Source organism: Maylandia zebra, linkage group LG19, assembly GCF_041146795.1.
Source record: "Maylandia zebra isolate NMK-2024a linkage group LG19, Mzebra_GT3a, whole genome shotgun sequence".
NCBI lineage: Eukaryota > Metazoa > Chordata > Actinopteri > Cichliformes > Cichlidae > Maylandia > Maylandia zebra.
In genome coordinates, this window is record NC_135185.1 from 29,967,352 (window position 1) to 29,991,528 (window position 24,177).

Below are 24,177 nucleotides of genomic sequence, written 5' to 3' on the forward strand. Positions count from 1 at the left end.
AAACATTTCCCCCCTCTTTGAATATATGCAATAATCCTATCTCCAGCCACATGAATACCGGCCCTCCATATTATTGTAATGCTAACCTCCAGACTGCATGCCTGATAGCCACTATTTTATCACAGCTTTGCCTTTTTTATGGGTCTGGTGTCTCTTTAAAATGATTGCCCCTGTTTTGATCTGATTAATTTTGTGTGAGCACAAACAATTACTTTTCATCTTTATCTGCTCAAGGAATCACCCTTTTTTTATGGGTATCATTTATTACAGGTGGACAGCTACTTGTTTATTAGAATTTCAAGCAGCCTATCGCTGCTGAGATCTCCCGCGGTCTATATTTACATTTCAACTTCAGCTAAACAGGTATGACAAACACACACAGCAAAGGGCCAGCCATGGCCACGCTTCATTTTCATATTGCCTCCTCACGAGCCAGCCAGACTGGACCTAATGCAAAAGTTCCTGACATGGTGGCAGAAGGCGCTGAGCGGGAGGGAGAGAAAAAGAGAGAGGGAAACTGAATGAGAAAGGAAGCAAGAGGAAGGGAGAAGGAGAGAGAGGAAGTGAGAGGGATGGGAGTGGAGGAGGTGGGATGGCGAGAGCAGGTTGACTGAGTATGTGTTTGAGCTTTCAGGTGAGTGTCCATCATTCAGGGAAAGAGAATGGGTTCATGGCCTCTGAAATCCATCCATGGCAAGGGGGTCTTCACAGTGAATATAAATATATGTGTGTGTGCCACGGCCAGGGCCACTCTTGACAAGCCAACAGCTGTTAATTATGAATTGGCCTGCAGCGAGGGAGACAGGCTAGTGAATATGCAGAGCTGAAGGAGCGCGCAGAGCCCGTGCAACACAAGTGTCAGACCCCCACTGCACCTAGAGTGGCAGGGGTTGACCTGGGTGTCAATCACAAGCACTGGCCAAGCAACAGGACAGAGTTTGCTTGGAAAGGACCCAAAAAACTGCAGTTTGACTCACACAGAAATTAACTTTTCTATTTGACGACAGTGAGCAGAGGTAAGTGCAATCCTTACCTCGTAAATATTGGAATATTAAAAATTAAGACTCGAGGGTGAAAGGAGAGATAGTTCAATCTTTGTACAGTGCTTGTTTTTAATTTCTCATGACTAACTGATGCTGTAACAAGCCAGTCACTTTTTTTTTCTTCTGTCTGCAGGCATTTTATCCAACCTGAATCATAGCTAAATGCATGTTAAACATCCAGAATGGAAGACGGCAGGTACATTTTAATTAAATAGAAATGTACTTCAAATATAAGCACCATAAATCAACATTTAAAAAGACACATGGGATATTACAGGTAAGAGAAAACAATGCTAAGTTTACATTCTTGCTAGCTGCTTTAGTAAGGGCTTTGAGCTAATTGCTAACACAAGATTAGCATCAGGCTTAGCTGTTTTTCACACTGTTTATCTTATTTGGTTTAGCCTGTTAGCAAAGATAATAAGAGCTAATGAGAAAATAAGTCGCTAAGGGCAATGGTTTGGGAGACATTTGGAATCAAACACCAAAGATGCCAGAATTTTGATTTATGTTTTATGGATGAATTTCTGTATACAGCTTCCTTAGAAAATCCCATAGCAATTGTTATTTCATTGCTGTGTTTTACTGTATTTTTTAAGGTACTGAGTTTAAATCAGAGCACTAAACCAAGTAAATGATATGGCTAAAAATGCACAACTAACAAAGACTAATTTAGATGAGAAGCTTCAATTTAAATATGTCTTAATTTCTTATTGATTTTGGTATTGGACATTTATAGCTAATGGTACTTTAGTTTTAAGTATGGCCTGATTTTACTGATAGTCTTCTACATTTGGGATGTAATGGCTCTCTAATGCAGACAGAAGCCTAACTATGCAAAGGTTAAAAAAATGTCATCCCTAAAATATATATATGCACATCTCCTTCCATTCACAGTGGAGAGCCCCTGTGTATACACTAGCTATTCACAGTAGGACCAGGGTTAACAGGGCCTGTGCCTTTAATGACAGGGATATCTCCAGGAATTTTAATTAATTTTCCACTCTTAGCAGCTGAATCCGCGTTAATTTCCCCCTCAAGGACTTTTATAAATTTCATCATTAATAAAATCAGACATTCAATTAGTCCCAAAATCCAGATTGCCAACTGTTTCATAACAGTCGTGGTCTGATTTTCCCTTTTTTATTGGGTTGGGTGAAAAAAAAGTTAAAACTAATTTCATTAATCTAATTGTCATAACTTCGAACCATCTCTTAATTAGTTCAAATTAATATGATTAATCACAATAATGACAAAAACTCATTCAATTACAGGTTTTCAATGGCAAGTGGATGTGTTCGGGGTGATAGGGGCATAAAGGATGAGGGCGGGAAGCTGAGCTGGCTGCGAGAGTTGGGATTGGTGGTGATTATTCCAATGACTGACAGGTTATCAATCATGCTGCACTTTTAATAAAGGCTGCCTGAACTTCAGTGGAAGGCCTGGCTCAGTTGTCTCCTTTCTTGTTTTATTTCTTCAAAATCCTTTGGAACTCTCCTCATTCCTCTGTGAAATATGATCCCTCTTTGAATGACTTGAGCTGCACATTTTAATGAAGAGAGTAGTGTGCGTGAAAACAAAAGTGGACTCATCCATATGTAAATAAAAAGATGGCAGTGCATATGCTCATCTTCACTACCCCATTATTGCAGAAAATTGCATACGTTTATGCACTGGAATGATATCACTTTATTTTCATTTGTCTGAGCCTTTCGCTAAAGCTGAAGATGAGTCTGCCCCCTCTTGCGTTCCTTTCTCTCCGATCCTCTGCAGACATATGGGTGTGAGAGGTGCCTGCTGCTTTGCTTTCAATCAGGGCCACCGATCTAACAAAGCAGGGAGCGGAAGCATGTCACCATTTGTCACATGCCACTGGGGCACAAGTCGAGCAGCAGGTACACCCTCGGGTGTGTTAGGCCAGGAGGGAGTGCTGCAGCTGCCAGTCTCAGGCAGGTTCCCTCTTGTCCCGTGCTGTCCCCCTGGGACCAGCCACCCAAATGTCCCCAGTCAGTTGTCTGGGACGATTTGACCTGTGATCCACCCATCTGGAGAGAAGGCTGCATTCTAACGGCTGCTTAGTTTCCATCACCCTGAGGAGGAAGGAGTCAGATGATCAGTAAGTCCATCTGCGGTTTGAGATCCCCCCCCTGGAGACTTCGGAGTCCTAGAGATGTACCTGTTTTGGCTATTCGTGCCCGCTTATTCCCTGCATTACTTCAGACACCATGCTTTGATCCCTTCTCCCGTGGGGATTGGTACTCAACAGGGGAATTCACCTGCCACCCCAGGTGAAGCCAGCCAAAGCCTGCTGGAGCGTTAAACAAAGCATAGCATAGATACATATGTTATGTCTCTGTGACAGTGCTTATCATGAAGCTCAAGGACTCCCATCCTTTACCCAATGGTTATATCTCACACAGCATTGGATCCATGTCTGATGCATATCATGGGTGACAACATAGTTGAAAGCCTGGAGCAATGATAGACATGTAAAAGTGTATATTGTATATTGAACTGCTCAAAGCAGTGTACACTGCAGCTTTTAAGTCGCTCTACTCTGCTGTGGCATTTGTTTATAGACCCTAGTGATTAGAGGCTGCTGGATGTGATGCAGAACCACATAGTGCCATACTTTCTGGATGTGGGGCAGCATATGGAGCAAGTTCCTCTTCTCTCTCCAGGACTTTTTAGACATGTCACTTGGGCCTTAATCATGCGTTTTTCTGCACAAGGAGAGAATTGGAGTATCTGTGCCAAGCTGGCTTTTGTGCCCATGCAGTTTTTCCACCAACAAAGTCAATCAATAGTGCCCAGCATCAATATGTACACAATACACAAACACACAGTCACAGACAAGCGCAGTAAAACACATACACACACACACACAGTTTACCTCAGTCCTATTTAGGAGTCCGAGCTTATGCTGTCTGTTATTCAGGCCACCGTGCTTTAGACCATTCCTTATTGTCATCATGCTTTTTAATTAGAAGAGAGTGAACTGGTGGATGGGGGACCATACCTCAGTAGTTTAGCCTTCCAGAGACTCAGGGACAAAAAGGGCATTTTTCAAGGTCTAAACCCACCCTCCCCTAATATGCTCAGCCATCTCCAAGTCCCCAGCCACCCTTGAGAGGGAAGCACAGCCTTCCATGTGCATAAAGTTGAAATAAACTGCAGTCTGTATTTTCATTGGGGAAAGTGAACCCAATTTACATGCTGCTCCATTGAAGATGAGCACTCTAGCATACCCTAGCTGGTAATCTTGCCCAGATTCCCCCCTTTGTGTCCTGCATTATTGTTGAAATAAATAACCTTTCACTGCAATCAGTGTGGGGATCTTCACTTAAATTATCGCCCCACAGATAGCTCACTCATGATCTGCTTCTATATCCATTAACTATCTGGGAAAGTGATTTATTGGTGAAGGGTAAGAAAAAGGGAATGAGGAAAAGCAGAGGATTCGGTTGGGTTAGACAATAGTGCCCTCTACTGTCTGAAAGTGGATCAGCGTGACGGAGTGAAGACTGGAGTCCTGCACTGATAACATCTTCAGCGGTGATGCTGCGATGGAGTTTTAGGAACGGCTTCGGTATCTCTTGTAAACAAAAACCTTGTTATATCAAAGTCTAAAAATTCAGTTAAAATGATCAGGCATGGCAGGATGAGCAGATCAATAAAGTATTCTGATTCTGATTCTGATTAGATAGACAGCAATATTAGCGCACAATGTAAAGGCCAGTATATCCAATACTCTATTCAGAGAGACAGCAAAAACACAGAACTTTCATTTCAGATGGTAGCATGGGCATCATTATGCCCTCTCTCAGCAGCAATTTAAGCCAGGGCTCCACTACCTACCCCCCTCTTCATGCCTCCATCCCCTCCTCTGCAGGCCCTCCATCCCCACACTCCTGTGATGTGTCGTTACACGCTCGACTGGCTCCTCTTCCATGACAGACTGTTACTTCCTGGAGTGGAAACACATTTGATTGTTAACATCTGGGCCATTACAATTGCAAACTAGGGCTCTGTACATCAATCAGGAAGTGATTTCAAAACAAAGAGACCGTCCTCCAATCAATCTATTGGGAAGCGGGGGCATTACATGCTCCTGTAATCCCGGCTAATTAGCGGGATAATGGGAATGAGATTTATGAATCTGCTGAGGAGAGTGGAGGTGCGAGGGAACACTCAAATTAGCGGGGATGCGCAGCAGCCATTGCTGCAATAAGGAAGATGTGCTGTTGATTTTTTTTATAAACCTCTTGCTGCCTGGCCACCTTTGGCTTGGTGTCATTGTGAAGGAGGCATTACAGGGTAATGTACAGGAACTATGTAAGGCAGGGGTACAGTAATCACAAAGAGAACTAGGACTATAAAACCATGATCAGATTCTTAATGCTCCTGTTGAACATCTGCCACTTTGCAAAGGAATATGGTTTACATGTTATTAAACAACAGCACTAAAATGACCAACGTACTTTAAAGACTTTTTATATTAGATGTGTTTTTTTGCTTGCTCTTTGTATGGTTGTTGCTTCCTCGGTCCCTACCTAGCTCAGGTTTTTACATCTTTTTCCGCTAAAAAAATACCCTCTTTGTGAGCTGTATAGCTACACACATCGGTCGGTGTTGGATTGGAGATAAAGGAGCTCTGATGATTTGAATGGGAAGATGCAGCCTGGTTGTCTCTGTCACCTGGAGTGCAGTGTATTCAAAAGTAAACATTTTGGGAGTCTTGACTTCTGGTTATATCATCAACGCCATTGTCTCTTCCCTTTCTCTTTTTATTGCCAGCTACTTAAAATCTATGATGTTAGGAAGAAAATTACAGTCTAAACTAATTCGATGTATAGTTTGGAATTTAAAAAATGTGGCAGACAGCCACCGGTCTCCTCTTTTCCACAGCTGTCTGTATGAGTGTATGAGAAAGATTATGTGTACGACACTTGCTGTGTGGTAGGCACTGTGTGTGAGGCAGTGGATCCCTGGAGGTGGCTGTCTTGGTGGGACCCTGAAGCCTCTTTCGCCCCAGCGGGCCCCGGGCCTGACCTTGCCCGCTGGCGGGGGGACATCTCCCATTAAAGCAGTGCATTGTGATAAGGCCATTTCTTTTCCTTCAGCATCCCTTTAATGTCATCCCTGAAATATGAAGTCATTAAGCGATATTAAAACAGTGCTGACAAACTAATTAACAGAAGACATTATACGGGATGGGCTCGATTAATCCGCTTTAATTGCTCTTTTAAATGGGGGCTCCAATTAAAATTAATAAAGATTTACTGGTGATCGCACCAAACTACACCAAGAAGTGGTTGTCTGAAGGGCAGCCTAAAGTCAGCGGCTTCCATTCTCAAGTTACACTCCCTTTTGCTCCGAGGGCCCTCCCTGTGCGAGCCTGCCAAAAAGCTCCTATCCACGAGCAGGAGATTAAACAGAGGGACTCTCCCAGTGCCCCGAGTCCCACGGCTCCTATTGTTTCTAGCTCAGGGGTCTTTGATCCTGCCTTTGTCTTTCCAGGACCCCGCTAAGGAGACCAGATCTTTTTTTTTTTATTATTTTTTTATTTTACAACGCACACACTGACAGTGCAAAATCATCCATGCTTCTCCAGCATCCAGACGCACATTTTGCAAATGAAAAATCTGTTATGGCAAAACATTTCATTCAGTACTTCATAGGGTCAGTTTGCAGTGTTTGCTGTCCTAATTCTCTTGGCATCCTCTCAGATTCTACACAGTGACAAGTGCACCCCTGTGTGGAGAATAGTGTGCATGACGCAGTCTGATGCTCGATATTTAATAGAATTAAACATTATATATGCAGAAACTTAAATTTATAAAGAATTGTAGCAATTGGTTGAAATGTGAAAACATATTTGCATACAATATACACTTAAAAGTATTCAACTTACTCCGTCGGAGTTGAATCAGTCAAGTTTGGGTCAAAGCTGAGATGTATGTGCGATACAGCAGACAATCACTAGATGATGCTGTTACCCTTCTGTAAATACATTGCTCTATTTCTAGGAACTGAGCGATTGGCTCTGATTTTTCTTTGTACTGAAAACAAAAATCACATTGTCGAGAATTTCCACGAGGTTTAATCCAAACAAAAAGCATCTGCTTAGCCAGTGTTTTTCTTTTCATTTTATCACGTCCCCGTGCCTTTTACTTTCCATTTCATCTTCATTACACAGCGCGGCGTTTTATCTGAGATTCTCTAATACAGAACATAATTTCATATCGCGCCGTTTAAGTTGAGGCCTCGTCAGCCGGAGGCAGTTAAACAACTGAAGGTATTTTCTTTGTTTTCTTTCATTATTTCAGAGGTTACCAAGTCTTGTTCAGAAAATGTCACACAATAAATTAATTTGAGCAAAGCACTTTGGTCCAGTCGGAGGCATTTTAATTGAGTTGAGAATGTAAATCAATTTGCTGAAGAAGACTGATCTAATTGAAAAGAAATGTCTATTAAAAGATTAGTGAGGTTTATTGTCTCCAGTCTTTGTCATCAACCAATCCAACTAATGTTTTAATTTCCTTAATGTTATCATTTCTGATGTAATTGGTGCTTGGGTGCCTAACAGGTTTTCCAATTAAATGTTTGGTTTTTGGGCACTGACATTTGAATCTCACGCAGTGGAGAGAAACACTCAGCCTGCACTTTCGAGCTGTTGTGCACGCTGCGGTCCACCTTTCTTTTTGAAATTTTTAAAACTTAAATGCATTTTGCAGCCTTGTTCCTAGAGTTTTACTAATGTAATTACCTGCAAATATTGAATAATATTATAAAAATTGTCTATTAACTCATTCACTGCCAGCCATTGGCAGTGAATGAGTTAAACCCATTGACTCATTCACTGCCATTGACGGCTATAGACGTCAATGGCAGTGAATGAGTTAAAAGCGACACAAAAAGGAGGTGGCAAATTTGGCATTTATTTCCCCGCTGTGTGTTTATATTAAGCCCGGGGCATCGAGAGTAGCCAATCTGTGATTTCTGTGACATCACCAACCTGCGTGCGTGCGCGTGGTGTTTGCGATCAGCGTGGTCTGAGTGGATGCCTGGAAGAAAGAGTCAACGGGTTTGTGGAATTTTGCTTTGGTGGCACAACTGCGATATGAGGTCACCTCGGGCATTAGTCATTAGGAGGGAATGCATTGTGGCTGTTTTTAAGACATGGCAGTTGTCCGCATCCGCACAATGAATGCAGGCCTTAGAAAGTTGACTTGAATTGGCTCTGGTGAACAATGTGAACAGCATAGTTTGGTGGGGCATTTAACAGCTGGCTGTTGGACGTGGATTAGAGGCACCTTAGGGGCTCAGTACTGGGCAATACTGCTTTCACAGGAGGGTTAAACATTTACAACCCCAAATAAAGTGTGTACCTGCTGCTTCTTGTGTCTTCAAATCATGAAAATATGCTCAATATAGTGGAAACTGTAAATTAAAAAAACCATAACACACTAGTTTATATTATAATTTAGTGCATCTTTAATTTTCATCATCATCCAATACAATGTCTGTGACTGAAACATCAGAAAATGATTGTTCTTTACATAAGAATCATACCTTTACACGTGGTAATAAAAAAAACACACACATTATTTTCACATGCTTTCTGTCAAGGTAGTAGTTTACAGCATACAATCTGAAACACAGAGTAAGTAAATATACAGTTACAAGACACGCAGAGCAACAACAAAACAAAAGCAGAAAAATGGAATTAAAACTAAACTAATACCAGCATATCGAATGAGTTCCAAGAGGCTCAGGCTACGCTATGAATGAATACACATCTGTAAAACTTTATATACACCTACAAACTCAAAAAGCTCTCTAAATGTGTCGAGGCAGAATATATAAGTGAACACTACAAAAATCCACAAGAGCATTGCTGTGTGTTGTTTTCAGACAACAGATTCGTAACTCTTAAAATTGTGTGTGCGTGTGTCGGGGTGGGGGTACAAATTTCATCTACAGTTCACTTCACTAAGATACACTACAATAAATTATGATATAATACTGCCAAGTGACTAATTTCAAAAATCACCCATTCCTTCACCTGTACATTTCGCTACTTCAGCCTATAAGTAGGAAGACGTCTTGAACTCCTCCGGGACGTCGCTGTCCAGTTTACAGATTACCTTGTATATGGCTTTTTTCCATGACGGGTCTGAATCTTTAGTTGCGGAAATGGCGTTGTAAAACTCGTGCAAGGTAATCTCAGCAACCTCCAGAAACCTATCAGGGACCTGGAAGAGCAAAAGGAAGTGAAAGTAAGTCTAGTTAAAATCATACTTAGTGGAGAAATGCTCTTTGTGTAAAGCTGTGTTGCAAATGTGCCAAAGCGCCTGCCTTCAGATTTCTCAAAGTCAAAAACATAGCATGAAGAACTGCGGTGCAAACTCTTCAAACACTCAAACTGATGAAAGGCAGCTCTACTCTTTGTTCTCTGCACAAAATACAATAAATGTAATGCTTCAATAATTTAAATTAGGGGCCTCTTTGATTAGCTTTTTGTGTTTTCTTGAACCTTAACTAATTATAGGTAAGCCTTCTTCCCAGGGATTCTTCTCAGCTCACCTAAATAAAGCATTAGTATGAATTTCAATAGGAATATAGCAAGAAGCTGAAATTCGCTCGTATAAACCTTCAGACGAATAAAGATAATTGTGGATAAGTAAAGATTTGGAATGGTTATTGCTGGGGGCAAGAATATGGGACTGATAGGATCCACAAAAACACACCAACAAATAAAGGCTGGATGCAAGTGATACTGGGAGGAAAACTATCCAGCAGTGCAGCACTTGTTTCCCATCCATTGGCCGGTTAGCACAACAGTTGTTGGCATAAGTTATTTTTCTTTCCCCTCATCTCCTGACACAAAAGCATCCCTGGGAAAGGAATGTCTTGGTCCCAAGGTAAAGAAAACGGTCTCATCCCTTTCCCACCAACCGGCCTTCTCCCTCGGAATCCACAGCGTCTTTCTCAGCATTCCGCATCAGTAGCAATCTCTGTCTCGCTCAGGCGTACTGGTCCTCTAATCCCAAGTTGTTTTAGTGGGATTTTGCGGCTTCCTCTTCCCACAGTTTGATAAAGCATCACTCTGGAGTTTAGATAATGGCTGTAAAGGCTGGCCAGCCACAGGTGCAGTGTGACACACAGGTCAGCACACAGACATACATGACTGCAGCCACATGTTGGAGGTCCGACATGGTTACTAATAATAGTTGGTAAACAATGAGTCAGCCCTGGCACTTTAAATGAATTGCTTGACATACTGGGAAATACACATTTTAGTGATGAGTTTGGTGAGATTTGTATTACCCTTACATCTGTAATTACAATAACAAGGCTACAAGCAGCAACTAGTTATCTCAGCCTACTCTGTAAACAAGGGGAACGTCTAGCTTGACGAAAAGTAAAATAAAAATCAGCTAATACCTCTAAAATCACAAATGAGGTTAGGTAGATACATTCGTCACAGAAGAAGTTCAGAAGAAGTCATTTCAAGTGTTTCTTGGCCTTGTACGATATCCTCTTGGAGTTTCTGGAAACAACTGCGCAACATCAAGAAAATGCCTATTCCAGCATCCCAGTAAGCGATAACCTGAACAGTTTGTTAGACTGTCAACACTAATACGTTTTTGTTTTAAGCCTAGCATCTGCGCTCCTACAATGTTTTGGAACCCCTTATAATAGAAGTTTCGGAAACACTGCTGACACAGTTTTACTTTCAATCCTCTGATTGCATTTTAGTCAGGATGAGCAGAAAGCTGGGACTGTAAACAATAACACAGACGTGCGCGTTCACAGGACGAGAGCGCTGCTTCTTTTGACTAAAATACCTCCTCAGCGAAAGCATCAGCAAGATTTGTCAAACAATGCAAACTGGAAAACAAAAGGTCGGTGACTAACAGGTGACACTTACGTGAAAGTCGTTGGCTTTATTGTAGTGCATGTTCAGTGCCCGGAAGAGCTCCGAGTCCCTGCTAACTGAGATGTCTTTGATGTCGGTGACGCCGTCAACGATGGCCTGGCGGGCAAACTTCTCCATCTGGATGTAGTAGAACTCCCTGAAGTTACTGAACCACTTGATCAGCTGAGAGGTGATGCAGCGATTAAACTGGAGGTGGAGAGAAAAGACTTGTTTGACATAATGTAAATTAGACCAAGTTCACAGCAAGAGACTGCCCTGCGACTGAAGCTGCAAGCTGAGAAGAAATGCTCCAGCCAATGAGAGTAGCTCAGGGGAAAGTGGTTGTTTTGTTGCTAACTCTGACCTTTGTCCTCCTTGCTTGAGCAGACAAATAAATGCAGATTTCTTGAAATGGAATATATTATTTCAGAATTCAATTACAGAACTCAATAACGAATCTTGATGCTTTTTAATTAAAAAGGTCTGGTGTTTTGGCATTAGCAGCCATTTCCATTATTGACTAAAAAAATTAATTTAGTACCTGTAGGGCAAAATGTCACCTAATGGTCTATCACTAGACGGAACATTAATTGCTCCAATCTTTTCCCACCGATGTCCGGGATGAAAAAACATCTGTCGGGGCTCTGTGTTTCTAAACTCAGTCTTGACATTAGTCTTGTTTTTCTATCTTGTCATCCAGAAAGACAGAAAAAAAATGCCTAAGGGCTGGGCAGGCATCAAAGACGCTTCTTCTCTCTGGTGTGGTGGGTGAGAAAGCGGCGGCATAAGAGCAGAAGGAAGCTTCCCTCTCATTGACTCGGGCTGATAGGATGGAATCAGACATTGGGATTAGGCGCTCTTTTGTTCAGTGCCACTTCCCACCACAGGATTGTAAGCAAGGAGGAGACGTTTGCAGGGCTGCAGCGACAGCATCCTCCCCCCTGACCCCAGGGGTCAGAGCAGATAGAGAGGCATGGGGCCCGCACTGGCTCACAGATCCAGGAGACAAAATAGGAGAGGAGATGGGAGAGAAAGTTGAGAGGAAGCAAGGAAAGGCAGTGAGTATTAGTTTGTGAGGTAAAAAGATGGAAGAAGAGGAGCGTAGAGGCTAAATTAAAAATGCTAACACAAAGAAGGAAACAAGAGAAAGAACAAAAAGATGACATGAGACTGAAGCCAGAGCACACAGGATGTTGTGTTTAGGACGAGCTCACCACAGCCTGGTTGCTACCGCATAAGTCTCTTAATACCAACTCTCTGTTGACACTCAATAGCAATGCCTTGCCTACAGAGTCCTTTGTCAGTCCATTTGCTGACTGGAGTGGCTTTTTTTAAAGAGAGAATACCCCCGTATCTCCCTCTGCCCCCAGGACATACTAGCAGCTCAGTGCCTTTGTTTTTTAAGCCCTCTGCGTTTTTGTTTCTCTCCTCCAACACACTGCTGATTGTTTCTGCCCCAAACACACACTGACAAGTAGATACCAGGAAGTTAAACACAGGGCAAACCTTCCATAAACTGTTCGACATGTTAAGATATTTGTGTACGTGTACATATAAGAAAAATTACCTTGACATCAGGGAAGAAGGTTTTCAGCACGTTGGAGCTGGGGTAGCGGGTGTAGAAGAACATGAGCTTCGCCTTCTTCAGATGACTCGGGGTGAGGCCCTCCTGGATGTTCACGTTAATGTTAAGGAAAAAAACCCAACTGAGAACTATACAGCACAGCATACAGTCCCATGCAAAGTGATAGGAGACCAGAGTATTGTGTTGCCTCAATCTTCAGCTAAATTGAATTTCACTAAAGAACAGCTTGGCATTAACTAGCGAGTCAATAATGACCCTAACATGTGCTTATTGGCAAAACAGAATTACGAATTAGATTAGGGATTTTTAATTAGAGAGTGAAGCACTTCATGCCTGGCAGTTAAGACAGCTTGTTGTGAAATGTTTTGAAAAAAGGAGACGATTTTCTGATATAATTGAGTCGATTTAAAGGCGGCTTATTCTGCTGCGTGTTGTTTTTTCTTTTTTTTTACCCCATGAAAAGCCGCAAAAATGAAAAAAAAAAGATTTTAAACAGCTTAAAATAATAAAATACAATAATTTAATGCCGTAAAGGAGTAAACAGTTTAACATGTAACAACATTTCCTGTAATTAACACATTCATAATTAATAATTGAAATTTTCTTTCTAGGTTTTCGCCCCCCTCCCATGGCAATAAAGGTGCTCTGGATCATTTCCTCTGTAGTCCACCATTTCGCCTTCGGTCATAATATTTCCTTATCAGGTCACCGCACTACACATTTATTAGGGAATCCTACCTTTGAAATATGAAAGTTTGATAAAAGATTTATGTGGTATTGTTCAAAGAGAAGCAGAGCTCTTTACACTGTAAAGATAAAGCAACTCCTGACAGGATCCACACAGTATTCATCTCTAATGCCCCGACAAGACAATCACAACACTTGTGGGATTTTCGTTTGTTTTTTTTTAGGATTATTTACTTGTTAATGAGCAGCACAAAATTAAATTTCTTTCGTCTAAGGAAAAGAAAAATGAATATACACATTATTTTAATAGCATCAATCCTGCATGCTGATGACCTGAAAAATGCATATAGTTTTCAAACAATACCCATTTTTCTTCTTCCCATAAGAAAAAAACCCAAAACTTGATTTTCTTTGAGTTCCTGTGAGGTACAAATACTGTTATCTTACACTCAATTTCAATCATGTACGTTCTGACAAAGGTATCCAACAACAAATGCTCAAGACAAGAGCTCAAGTGTTATGGTTTGGAAGCACTTGTGGTTTCCACCAGCACTCAGATGTGACCTTTTAGATGCACCCCTATCACTCTGATGATGGAGAAATAGATCCTGCACCTTTTCAAGTCTGAAAAAACCACGCTTCCTGAAACAGAAACCGATGCTTTCTCTGCCTTTGAAAAATTGGCTTTTGTTCCTGGCAATTCTTATCAAAGCCTTGTATTCCTTTTTATTTGTCTTTTTCTAGACTTAAAGTCATTACTCTGCTCAGATTAAAGAAGATGCTATAATTTTCTATGGGGTTAGTGAGATCAAAGAAAAAATTCTCCTTGAAGTTTGTTACTGGAACTGCTCATGCTGCAATGAGCCTCAACCGAGCATTGTTCAAATGGAGAAGCTGAAATATGTGGGGTTTGTATAAAAGAGAAGGTAAATATGGTCTATATATATGAAATTATCAAACATAATCTGCGCTGCGAGAGTCAGGTTTTCGCTTCAAATTTTGTTTGTGCAGAAAAAAGAAAAGATAAAGAGGAAGTCTTAAATTAATACATTTGATATTGCTAGATGTTAAAAATGAACATCATAAAGGTGATTATGTTTATAGATACAGATGCCATTCTGACTCAGCTGTTAGCGAGTGAAAGGATATGTTTAGAGACATATACGGGTTTCTGTCGGCCATGCCCTGCAGTTCACCACACTCGATCTTGACGTGAGGGAGACACAGGTTGTCGACCGTCACCCCCCCAAGAGAGGAGGGACGAGCGTGATGGCCGAGGTGGCTGGATGTGACCTTGGATCTCATAGCAATGGTCTCCCAAGGCAGGTCGACTGAGTCTGGGGAGGTTCTGTCCATAGACGGGGGCAGGCAGGGGAGACCCCCGAAGTTGGAATGCGGCCCATATTTGAGAAGATGCTCGAGGATGTGGCTGTCGTGCAGAGGGGTACTGTAGCTGAATTGAAAGGGTGCCTGGTGCACAGGGTAGGGTCTCTTCACTGTAGGGGTGATGGAGCTCATAGGCGGCACAGCAGGCTTCCGTACCACCAGTGACAGCGCCTCGGTCTGGTCCTGTGGGCTGTGAGCCTCAGAGCTTTCGTAGTATTCTAACGACCGGGATTTTATCCCGACTCCCTCCGCCTGGGAGTGGTCGAGGGCAGAGCTGGCTTGCTGGCTCTTCCTCTCTGCACCTGTGCTAATTTGCATCTCTGGTGACGAGCAAATGCGCTGCTTAGGGGACAGGTCGAGCCCTTTGGAGGACACGTTCTTGAACACCCGGTCGACACAATCATTAACAGCTCTGGTGAGCTCCTGCTTCAGTGTTTCCTGTAGGTTCTGACTTTCTCTTTGCTGTACCAGATAATCGGCTACTTTAATACGGTCCTTACACTCTGCAGCCACCCTGTTATTTTTCCTCTCAAAGTCATCTTCAGCGCTTATGTAATGTGACTCTGTGCTTTCTTCCAGGATGTCACGCTCAACACCAACTTCGGTCTCATCTCTGTCATATTCGGCTTCTTCCTGGTGGTAAACTTGAAGAAACTTTTCCTGGAGGTGGCGCAGGAGACGCTGCATGCTGTGGAGCTGTTCTTTCAGCTTGTGGCACTCCTCATCCTTGGTGTTGCAGTTATCACTGCTGCTGCTTCCAGGCTTTCTGCTCACCTGCGCTGAGGCGCTGTGTTCCTGATGCTGAGGCAGCCTCTGCTTGCGTTTGTTCTCCCTGTAAGCTTCTCTGGCCTCTCTGGTGTCTCTCGCCTCATTTTCAGACCTCTCACTGTCTCCATGCTGCCTGCTGTTGGGAGAGCCAACCATGACTCTGATAATGTTCTCCACTCTGGCCCTCTTGGCCTGCAGATGATCGGACATTGCATGCTCTCCCTCTGGGCTGGCTCCTGTAGGGGCGTGACCACTGGGCGATGCAGCTTCGACAGTGCTGTCCTTTGAGGAGACACTGCTCTGGTCCTCCTGGCTGCAGTCAGCGACAGCAGAGCTGGAGAGGTAGAAAGGGCTTTCATCTAGTGCCCTCTTGCTGTGGATTGTCTTACGGAGGAGTTGGGAAATGATGGATCCGTTTGAGTACGAGGCCAGAGGCTCATCGTACATGTTTCGGTGGAAGCACGGCAGCATGACATCAGCTTTGTCGTCCTCTATGCAGCCTTCGCTCGAGCTGTGCATGCTTTGGTCAGGAAGACTGAGGTTCATGGTCTCTATTGGGCTTTACAGTACACACTGATGAATAAGATACGTAATACACAAGAATCTGAAAAGAGAGAAATTCAGACAATAAATTATAAATAATAACAACACCTCTTTACTGTCGTTAAATCCTGCGGGTGACCTTTTTTATATTAGCCTATGTGTTTATAAAAATACTTACCTAATACTTTTAAATGTTATTTTCTGGACACTGGGAAATTAAACATGCCTAGTAATGCTGTGGAATTATGACTATCTATCTATTATCTATTTATGTTTTCAATAGAATATGTAAATGTGTGAAGAAAGCAGATAAATGAAAAGGTACAAAACATGTAATGCTTTAATTCGGTCTAAAACTTGATATTATAATTGTGATTGTGAAAGCAACTATATCACTATCACACCAACGGAAAAACAAGGAGACCGATGATATTTTCATATCTTCAGTTAAGGAAAAAACAACCACAACAACAACACCCATAAATGCTGAGCTTATATAAAGGAGCATATTCTTTTATATCCTTTCAGCTTTGAATTGTAATAATGGTTGACACAAAGGTTAAAAAAAATTGTGATAAAATCATGAAAGGTTACATTCAGGTCATGAGAGCAAAGCGCTATGCAAAAGAAAGAGCTCTGTCTATACATTATTCACAAGAGAAACTACTCTGAAAATGTCTTTCTCCTTCTGATTTCACTCTAAGTAATAACAAAGATCATCAGTGCCGGTGAAAACAAAAAAGCTCATGGGGTGGAGACTGGCTTTAGCCACGTTTTGTCATAAAATACACAAATTAATCAAATCAATTTAAAAAAATGTGAATAGGGATAAAAACCAAATTGATGGTTTCAAGGAGAGCAGGTTGAACTTTAAATGTTCAAGTCAGGAAGTCCCACCTGTGTCTGTTTCTTGGTTTTTATATGTGTTCACTACAGTGTGGCAAATTAAATAAATACATAAATGAATAAATAAAAATAAAAATTACACTAAAAAAATCTTAGGAGTCATTTCTGTATTTCCTTTACTCGCAACAATTTTTTACAGCTTCTGCAATATAATGTAGCTGCAGTCCAACTGCTTGCTGGGCAAATTGTAATTTCGCTAATGCGCACTGCGTAAAAAAGGAGCATGCACTTGCAGTTTAGATTCATTTTAAAATTTCAAATTCATTTAGATAAATCTATAACAGATTAGAGTACTGACGGGTTGTCTATAGCCTTTTTAATAAACATAACACCCACAAGAAAACACTCGTGAAACATTCTCTAGACAATAAATAAACACTCAATTAGTCGATCAAGACCTTCAATATTAAAACCATAAAACACGCATTTATTAGCTGTAATGTGTGTGAAAGAGTGACTATTATTAAGCTTATTAAATTATTTTTTTTAAAAACCCCACTAAACTTGAAGAAAAGTGAGCTGCAGGCATGCGTTTTCACACTTGTAGGGTAGTGCAGCTAAACCACGGTTCGCAGACGGAGTGAGCGGCGGTGATGGGACCTTACCTGTTGCGCTGCGTCGCTGGTGTCGAGCTGCTGGCCTGCGCAGACTGTGAGTTGGATAGGAGAGTGCAGGAGAGTCGATGCGATGAGAAGGAAACTGAGCTGGGGCGTGGCCACATGAAAGCAAAGATAGTCCAGTCAACCCCACTCAAAAAAAAAAGGCCCTGCAAAGGAGGAACCACAGCAGTAATGTTGTGTAGTTTTCACTTCTCCTTATGCTTTTAAAATACTGTTTCGTGGCGTTGAGGAAACATTTATTTTCAAGTTTAACAGCAGCGATGCCCTCTGAGTAAAACATCGTTCTTTTTGTGTGGTTTGTGCACACATATTTAAGATGTTGATATTTTTGAAGTCAGTCTTTCATTTTGTTTCACTACTTGAATATTTTTAGGTGGTGTTATGCCACAATATTGTTTGCCAAACTGTGATAGTGTTGCACTTATATTCATAACTTTAAAGTGTTCAGACATATATCCAAACAAGCTCGATGTATGAATAAGTGGCCTTTATTGGCCTATTACAGGTCAGTATGCTTTCATTTTTGCCCTTTTTGTACTGATTTAAAAACGTTTTTCATTACAGAACATAATTCAAAACAGAAGAGAAGAAAAAGTACTTTAGGTAATATAGAAATGTTGTTATTGTATAGTTTGCCGAGCAGAACGGACTTCTTTTGTTTACAGTACTCTGCAACACCTATAGCAGGGCAGGTCTGAGCATCACAGCTTAGCAGATGATGATGAGACACTGCTCCAGTGTTAGCGTTCATAAAAAATGAAATACATTTTCCCCTAAAAATATCAGATTTTTTTCATTCTAAAATCAAAGTGTTTGTTGTTTGGTATCTGTGTTATTAATATTATTATTATTATTAGTAGTAGTAGTAGTGATGTGCAGTGAAAGCACTTGAGCTGGTTACACAACACCCCCACCCTTTACATCCAAATGTTTTATTTCATCATTATGTTTAATTACAGTGCAGGTTGTGGCAAGTTTAAAGACCCAGACGTAGTCTGATTTTTCTATTTTTTTTTAAAGTGGATCACCTACCCGATGAGCTTGTGAAGAAAGCAGAGGATGATGACTGTGCAGGGACATTTCTTTACCAGCTGTCAAGGAATGAATTTGCTCAGAGAAACTTTCACACTCACGGAGCAATATTAGAAGCCAGCTTACTCCTGCTATGAAAGTAACAGGGCCTAAAGGTAAGTTTTAAGAATCAGTGCTGGTTAATTGAGTAGACTACTTCATTTTCTTATTTTCGTGTTGCATTGACAGGATCGGTCAAGATATGGCACACAGACTGTATGTGATCACAGCGCATAGTACAAGGGAGGCACAACCTCTTTCAGCTCTAAGATATCAGGATATAATGAAAAAAAAAAACATCTGGTGCTCGTCAGATAAGTACAACCTCAGGTCAATGACAAATGACATATTAGACCACGTCATTATTTATCTGACACAAATTAAGGCAAAATACAGAGGCAGTGTGTGAAAAGCCTTATTGCTTCCACAGGAATTAACTGGGTAAGTAGCAGCCGGTGCTGCTTATCAAATGCATTTGATTAATTGATCATCAGCAAGTGTGAGCACCTATATAAAAGAAGAGGTTTTGGTAAAGTGCAGTTATAGAGCAGTCAGATCTAGTAACACTATGCCGTAGAGGAAAGCATCAAACATCACTATATCCCATCATTCATAAACTTGTTGAACCCCTTTGGTAGACATAATGGGTAATCATTTTCTATTACGTCTTGTGGTTTGTTCAAATGCAGTTTTGGAAACCTGAGACAATCTGTCATGTTCTTTTTAAAGAAAAGAGGCCTTGTTCAGTGTTTTTTACGCCATTAATTTTAACATTTAGCATGCTAACTGAGGGCTGTAGTATCTGAAATGTAGCTCTTGGGTTATTTGCAGTTTCTCTGACCTTTGCACAAAATAACCTTGGGAAAGATAAGTGGGTATCTTCAGCGTTTTCCACTTGGAAACACTCTTTCTCACTGCAGAATGGATGAACTTCAGATTGTTTGGAAATGACCTCATAACCTTTGCATTTGGTTAGTCACACCTAGATGCTAACTGAATGCATGCAGTAAGGATGTACTTAGCTTTTCACATGCTACTTTTGCATTTTAGCTGAATTTTTTGTCAAATAAATAATAACACAGTCTAAAAAGAAATGCTTTGTTGTTCATCTGAGGCTGTGTTTACCTAATTTTGAGACCTGATAAGGGCCAGATGTTTTTTGATTATGCACTGATATGTAAAACTGTCTCATTTCAGAAGAAATCTCTAGAGAGGAAGTGTTGTGAGGAGCACTAGAAGACGAAGGCTGGAAGATTAAAAAGTACTTCAATGGTTTTGTCCATTGCAGTAATTGAGTTTACTTACCTTCACTGAAATAAATCTAAGGGTTTTGACAATTAGTTTGCTGCAAAGACTCTGTATTGATATTATATTGAATGTGTTGAATTTGAGGCTTTAGTAGAATCTCGCCACGTTTTTGGCTACAGGAGGTGAAGTTTAGGGTCTTTTTGAATCGACTGAGCCTGATGGGCTTCTGCTACAGCTGCTGATCATCTCAGAAAAGGTACAGAGAGTATCTAGCCAACATAAAGGAAACACGGGTCTATCCATGTTGCTTTCCACCTACCTTCAGATATGCCAGTGAAGCATCGCAAATTACAAGCATTTTCAAGCTTGACGATACTTACCTTTTCACCTAGCATCCTCACATATATCATCATCTGTAAGAATAAGATAAGTTCTATGTGAAGAAAATTTAATGCAACTTAATAATTATATTCTAATTTAATCAATTATGTTGATTCTAATTTAATCAATTATGTTTATTAAATTAGGTCATTTTGATTCCTTTTTTTTCTTCAGTTATATCTGTTTGCATGTCAAACAATGCAGTGAAAAATGCAAATACTTTCATAAATCCTTTGAAATAATGTTCAGATAGAGATAAAAAAAAGTTGACAGTGCAAAGCTCTGACACTGGGGACCTAAATTCAACCCCAGAGTTTGCCGTAATCTGATAACTACATAACTGTATATTTTTAATATACGGTTAACATATTATTTTAATGTGTCATTTGGAGAAGGCAGTTATGCTATACTGCTGTTTAATGGTAAACATGACAGTTAAAAATAAAATATTGATCTTATGATAACATTGTGTACATAGTTATACACTCACTTTAAGTACATATACTCACATTTTAGGTGTCAAATTAATAAATAATCATAGTCAATAATTTGACTGATGGGCTTTAAATTCTTGTTTGTTTCCATTTTTATACATACTGCATCAATATTCTTATTGTAACTTATTTTGGCCATGATATCAGACTATTGAAAACCTGGTATCACATAAACTCTTATGCAGTTACTACTGCAAGTCACACTACAGTCACTGTGAGTTTAATCACTGACTAGCCACCCATGTAATGCCAAAAAAAAGAAACTCCACTGAAAGCTTTTTTCAAACAGAATGGGCCTAAAACGACGGTGAATCTGTTACAAGTAAACTAAAACTGTGGCAAATAGATGTCAAACATGATGCAGGCCTTTATAAATGAACATAAGCCTCAACCTCTTAATTTTTTATTTTTACTAAATAAATTACCACATTTGTCTTTAAATCTAAACGTCGTTAAAATCTTGAGGATAAAGAAGAAAACAGGAGAAGAACAGTGAAAAAGTTTAATATTTTAGGTTAACTACAGATTTAAATATTTAACCAAAAAAATAATTATCTCATTACGTTTTTTTAAAGCTCACCAAGATAAGCTTTGTCAGGTGAAACCCTAAATTATCTGTACCTTACCTTAATTTATTCAGTTCTATATTACTATTTCCGCGTTTACGTTGATACTTGTTGGCTGCCTGCGGGTGTATTCATGGGTGTACTGTGCGTACACAGTTGGGGGAGTAAAGGCTCGGGGGGGCAGTATGGACTCCCCTACTCCCCCTCCAGTAGGAGCAGTTGGTTTATCCCATAGTACTTCCTCAGTTGTTGCGCGTGCCTAGCTTAGCTGGTCTGTGTGACCGGAGTTTCCCTTCCGCTGACGGGCTGCTGTCACACACACACACGTACCATGTTTTCCCATTCCCGGTGTCTCACCAGGAATTTTGGCCGATCCCTCTCTGCCATCCGCCAGGTAGGCCGCAACCTCATAAAATGTTGTCTTTGCCATTCACAAGGGAATTGTATCCTGCGGCAATCTCTTCCGTTCATCTCTACCAGAGCTAACGTTAGCATTAGCCGGCTAGTTGCTATAGGCCAAGGAGAGGCCGTAACATTGTAAGCCAAGGACAGTATGACACTTCCGCTCACAAGTACTTGCTGCAGCTTAAAGTTGGAAACCGTACCTTCTGGATGTGTTTGATTTTGCCTTTTGACATACGTGTAGGAGGCTTGTGGTTTAGGCAGAGAGTAGTTGATCTATGTTCATGCAAAATCATTAAAAATGATTTCCACAGAATATGCTAGCTGTAAGCTAATTGTATGGATAACATAGCTAGCTGTCATTTTTCCGAGGTCATGTCAGAAAAGTAAGAGTCTGGTAGTGTAGCTTTCTGTGGCTATGTTAAAAAACTTTCAGTTAATCAAGACAGGTCCAGTTAATATAGACTGTCAGGTTGTTAGTGGGATTAGTAGTAAATAATTAAGCGTTAATGCAGCCAAGAATCCCCATGCTGAACACTCGGTCCAGCTGTCGTTCACTTCATTTTATTGATCATGTCAAAGGTCATCTTACGTCAGTGTGTGGAAGTGACTTTTGACCGCCAGCTTTCTCCAAAACAATTTATTTAAAATTAAAACTGTGGGTACTGTTTAACTTGATGGTGGATATTTGTGCATTTCCAAAGGTTGCAGATGTTTTGTAATGATTGACTTTGTCTTTTTACAGGGGAATAATGTGTTAGCTCGTCGGGCTGCAGCAGGTATGTATACTTACTGGTCAAACATGTTCATCCCTTCTCTAGAGAAGTTCTTTACATGGTTATCTTGTCATTCCTCGAACAGCTCTGTCAGCTAGCAACTCTGTCATCATCAACAGCAACAATGTGTAAGTGCATACACTCTCTAGAGACTGTCTGAGCTACAGTCAGAATATGAGGACACTTTTACAAGAAATATGTGATAATGAGCTGAGTGTTATTCTATTCTTAGCTGGTAAAGTTTAATATAAATTCCATTTATCAGTGTCTCTTTACTTTTTTTTTTAAATTATTCAATAAACACTGCATGCTTCATGCATATGTTTCTTGTCTGATTGTTTTTTTTTTCTTCCTCCCTTTTATGTTTAGAAAACATAATCCCCGATCCAGTGTCTTCCAAATTCAGTACTTCAGAACATCTGTAGCCTACAGTAAGTATTAACTTGATTTTGTGAGGGCTGTTTAGCATTTAACATATTAGAACAGTGGACAGGGGAGCTGTGGACAGAAAACGGGGGAAGACGCGCAGTAAATGTCTTCAAGGGAAGTCGAAACTTGGGCTTATAGGTTATCTGGTCAACCCAGTGATCTAAACTGGCGCCTCAGCATTAACATATTTTAATGTTTCATTTTTACTCTTGTCTAACTGTCACTAAAGCACTTTCACAATACATTGAAATGAATGTCCTTTTACTCGTCTTTGCCCTTCAGGAGATGAAGTTGTCACAGTTAAGACCCCGGCATTTGCGGAATCTGTCACAGAGGGGGATGTGAGGTGGGAGAAAGGTAATGCTTTTAATTCCTAAACATAAACTCATTGTTTCTACTATAGACATTGGCAAGATTGTTACAATGTTTTCTCCTTACAGCTGTTGGAGACACTGTCTCTGAGGATGAGGTGGTGTGTGAAATTGAGACCGATAAGGTAAAACTAAATAAATGTTAAACTAATTCAATATGTTTTTTTTACTGCTGGTGGTTGTTGGACTTTGAGGGCTAGGATATATTTCCTAACTTTACAATCTGTTTTGTATTTACCTATTCAATACAAAAATGTAAGATTGCAATCAAAAGGTGGTTTTTAAATACATTAATTCTTAATTTCACATGTTTTAATTTGGCACGGTTCACCTCGCAAAGGTAGACTGTGTGATATTGGGTTAATATCCTGGAACTTTGTGTATTTCTTTATATATTTTAAGCATTTTTACTGCTTTTCCATGTTATTAGACATCAGTGCAGGTTCCCTCTCCTGCCTCTGGAGTGATCGAGGAGCTTTTGGTCCCAGATGGAGGGAAGGTTGAAGGAGGAACTCCACTTTTTAAGCTTCGAAAAGGAGGTCTGTGGATTTTTGTAAAAAATTTTTTTTTTTATTGATTAAACACACTCTAAAGACTGGGTTGTCATAACTGTTCATATCTCCATCTTTTAGCTGGTGCTCCTAAAGCTGCAGAAACTCCAAAAGCCGAAGCTCCAGCTGCTGCAGCCCCTCCACCGCCTTCTGCTGCCCCTCCACCCCCTCCCCCTTCATCCGTGGGCCCAATTCCCACAGCCATGCCCCCTGTGCCACCTGTGCCAGCACATGCTCTGGACAGCAAACCAGGTTAGTTGCCATCAGACAGACGGTCTGTGTCATGTGAGAACTGTTTTGCTTGACAGCTGCGTTCTTGACCTCCAGCTTACTTGATTAAACGTTGTTTGGTGCTCTTTCAGCAGTTGTAGACTGTATACTGATGTCCTTTTGCCTCATCAATTCTCACAGTTTCAGCCATCAAG

At 40.8% G+C, this 24,177-nt stretch overlaps 2 protein-coding genes and 1 long non-coding RNA gene across 4 annotated transcripts in view; 2 read left to right on the forward strand and 1 right to left on the reverse strand.

The window, feature by feature from the left end:
• Positions 1–878: 878 nt before the first annotated feature.
• Positions 879–19,862, forward strand: LOC143414154 (uncharacterized). 2 transcript variants are annotated; one of them, XR_013094684.1, is made up of 4 exons: positions 879–1,016; positions 1,177–1,320; positions 18,484–18,650; positions 19,732–19,862. It is a non-coding gene; the product is annotated as an uncharacterized LOC143414154 (long non-coding RNA). The 2 variants fall into 2 exon arrangements; XR_013094683.1 differs by lacking the exons at positions 18,484–18,650; positions 19,732–19,862 and adding an exon at positions 2,318–2,405.
• Positions 8,540–17,710, reverse strand: prox2 (prospero homeobox 2). The gene is made up of 5 exons (XM_076877669.1): positions 17,449–17,710; positions 14,390–15,998; positions 12,536–12,643; positions 10,981–11,175; positions 8,540–9,301 (listed from the first exon to the last, which is right to left on the reverse strand). Exons 2-5 carry the CDS (start codon positions 15,938–15,940, stop codon positions 9,134–9,136), a joined length of 2,022 nt encoding a protein of 673 aa, XP_076733784.1. The 5' UTR covers positions 15,941–15,998; positions 17,449–17,710; the 3' UTR covers positions 8,540–9,133.
• A 1,595-nt stretch (positions 19,863–21,457) lies between the features above and the next one.
• Positions 21,458–24,177, forward strand: part of dlst (dihydrolipoamide S-succinyltransferase) — a 10,092-nt gene continuing 7,372 nt past the window's right edge. The window contains exons 1-9 of the mRNA XM_004540718.5: positions 21,458–21,617; positions 22,371–22,404; positions 22,487–22,529; positions 22,771–22,832; positions 23,113–23,187; positions 23,271–23,326; positions 23,632–23,740; positions 23,834–24,004; positions 24,164–24,177. The exon at positions 24,164–24,177 is cut by the window's right edge and continues 72 nt beyond it. Of these exons, the coding sequence (XP_004540775.3) occupies positions 21,555–21,617; positions 22,371–22,404; positions 22,487–22,529; positions 22,771–22,832; positions 23,113–23,187; positions 23,271–23,326; positions 23,632–23,740; positions 23,834–24,004; positions 24,164–24,177 (627 nt within the window). The 5' untranslated portion in view covers positions 21,458–21,554. The remainder of the gene's footprint in view (positions 21,618–22,370; positions 22,405–22,486; positions 22,530–22,770; positions 22,833–23,112; positions 23,188–23,270; positions 23,327–23,631; positions 23,741–23,833; positions 24,005–24,163) is intronic.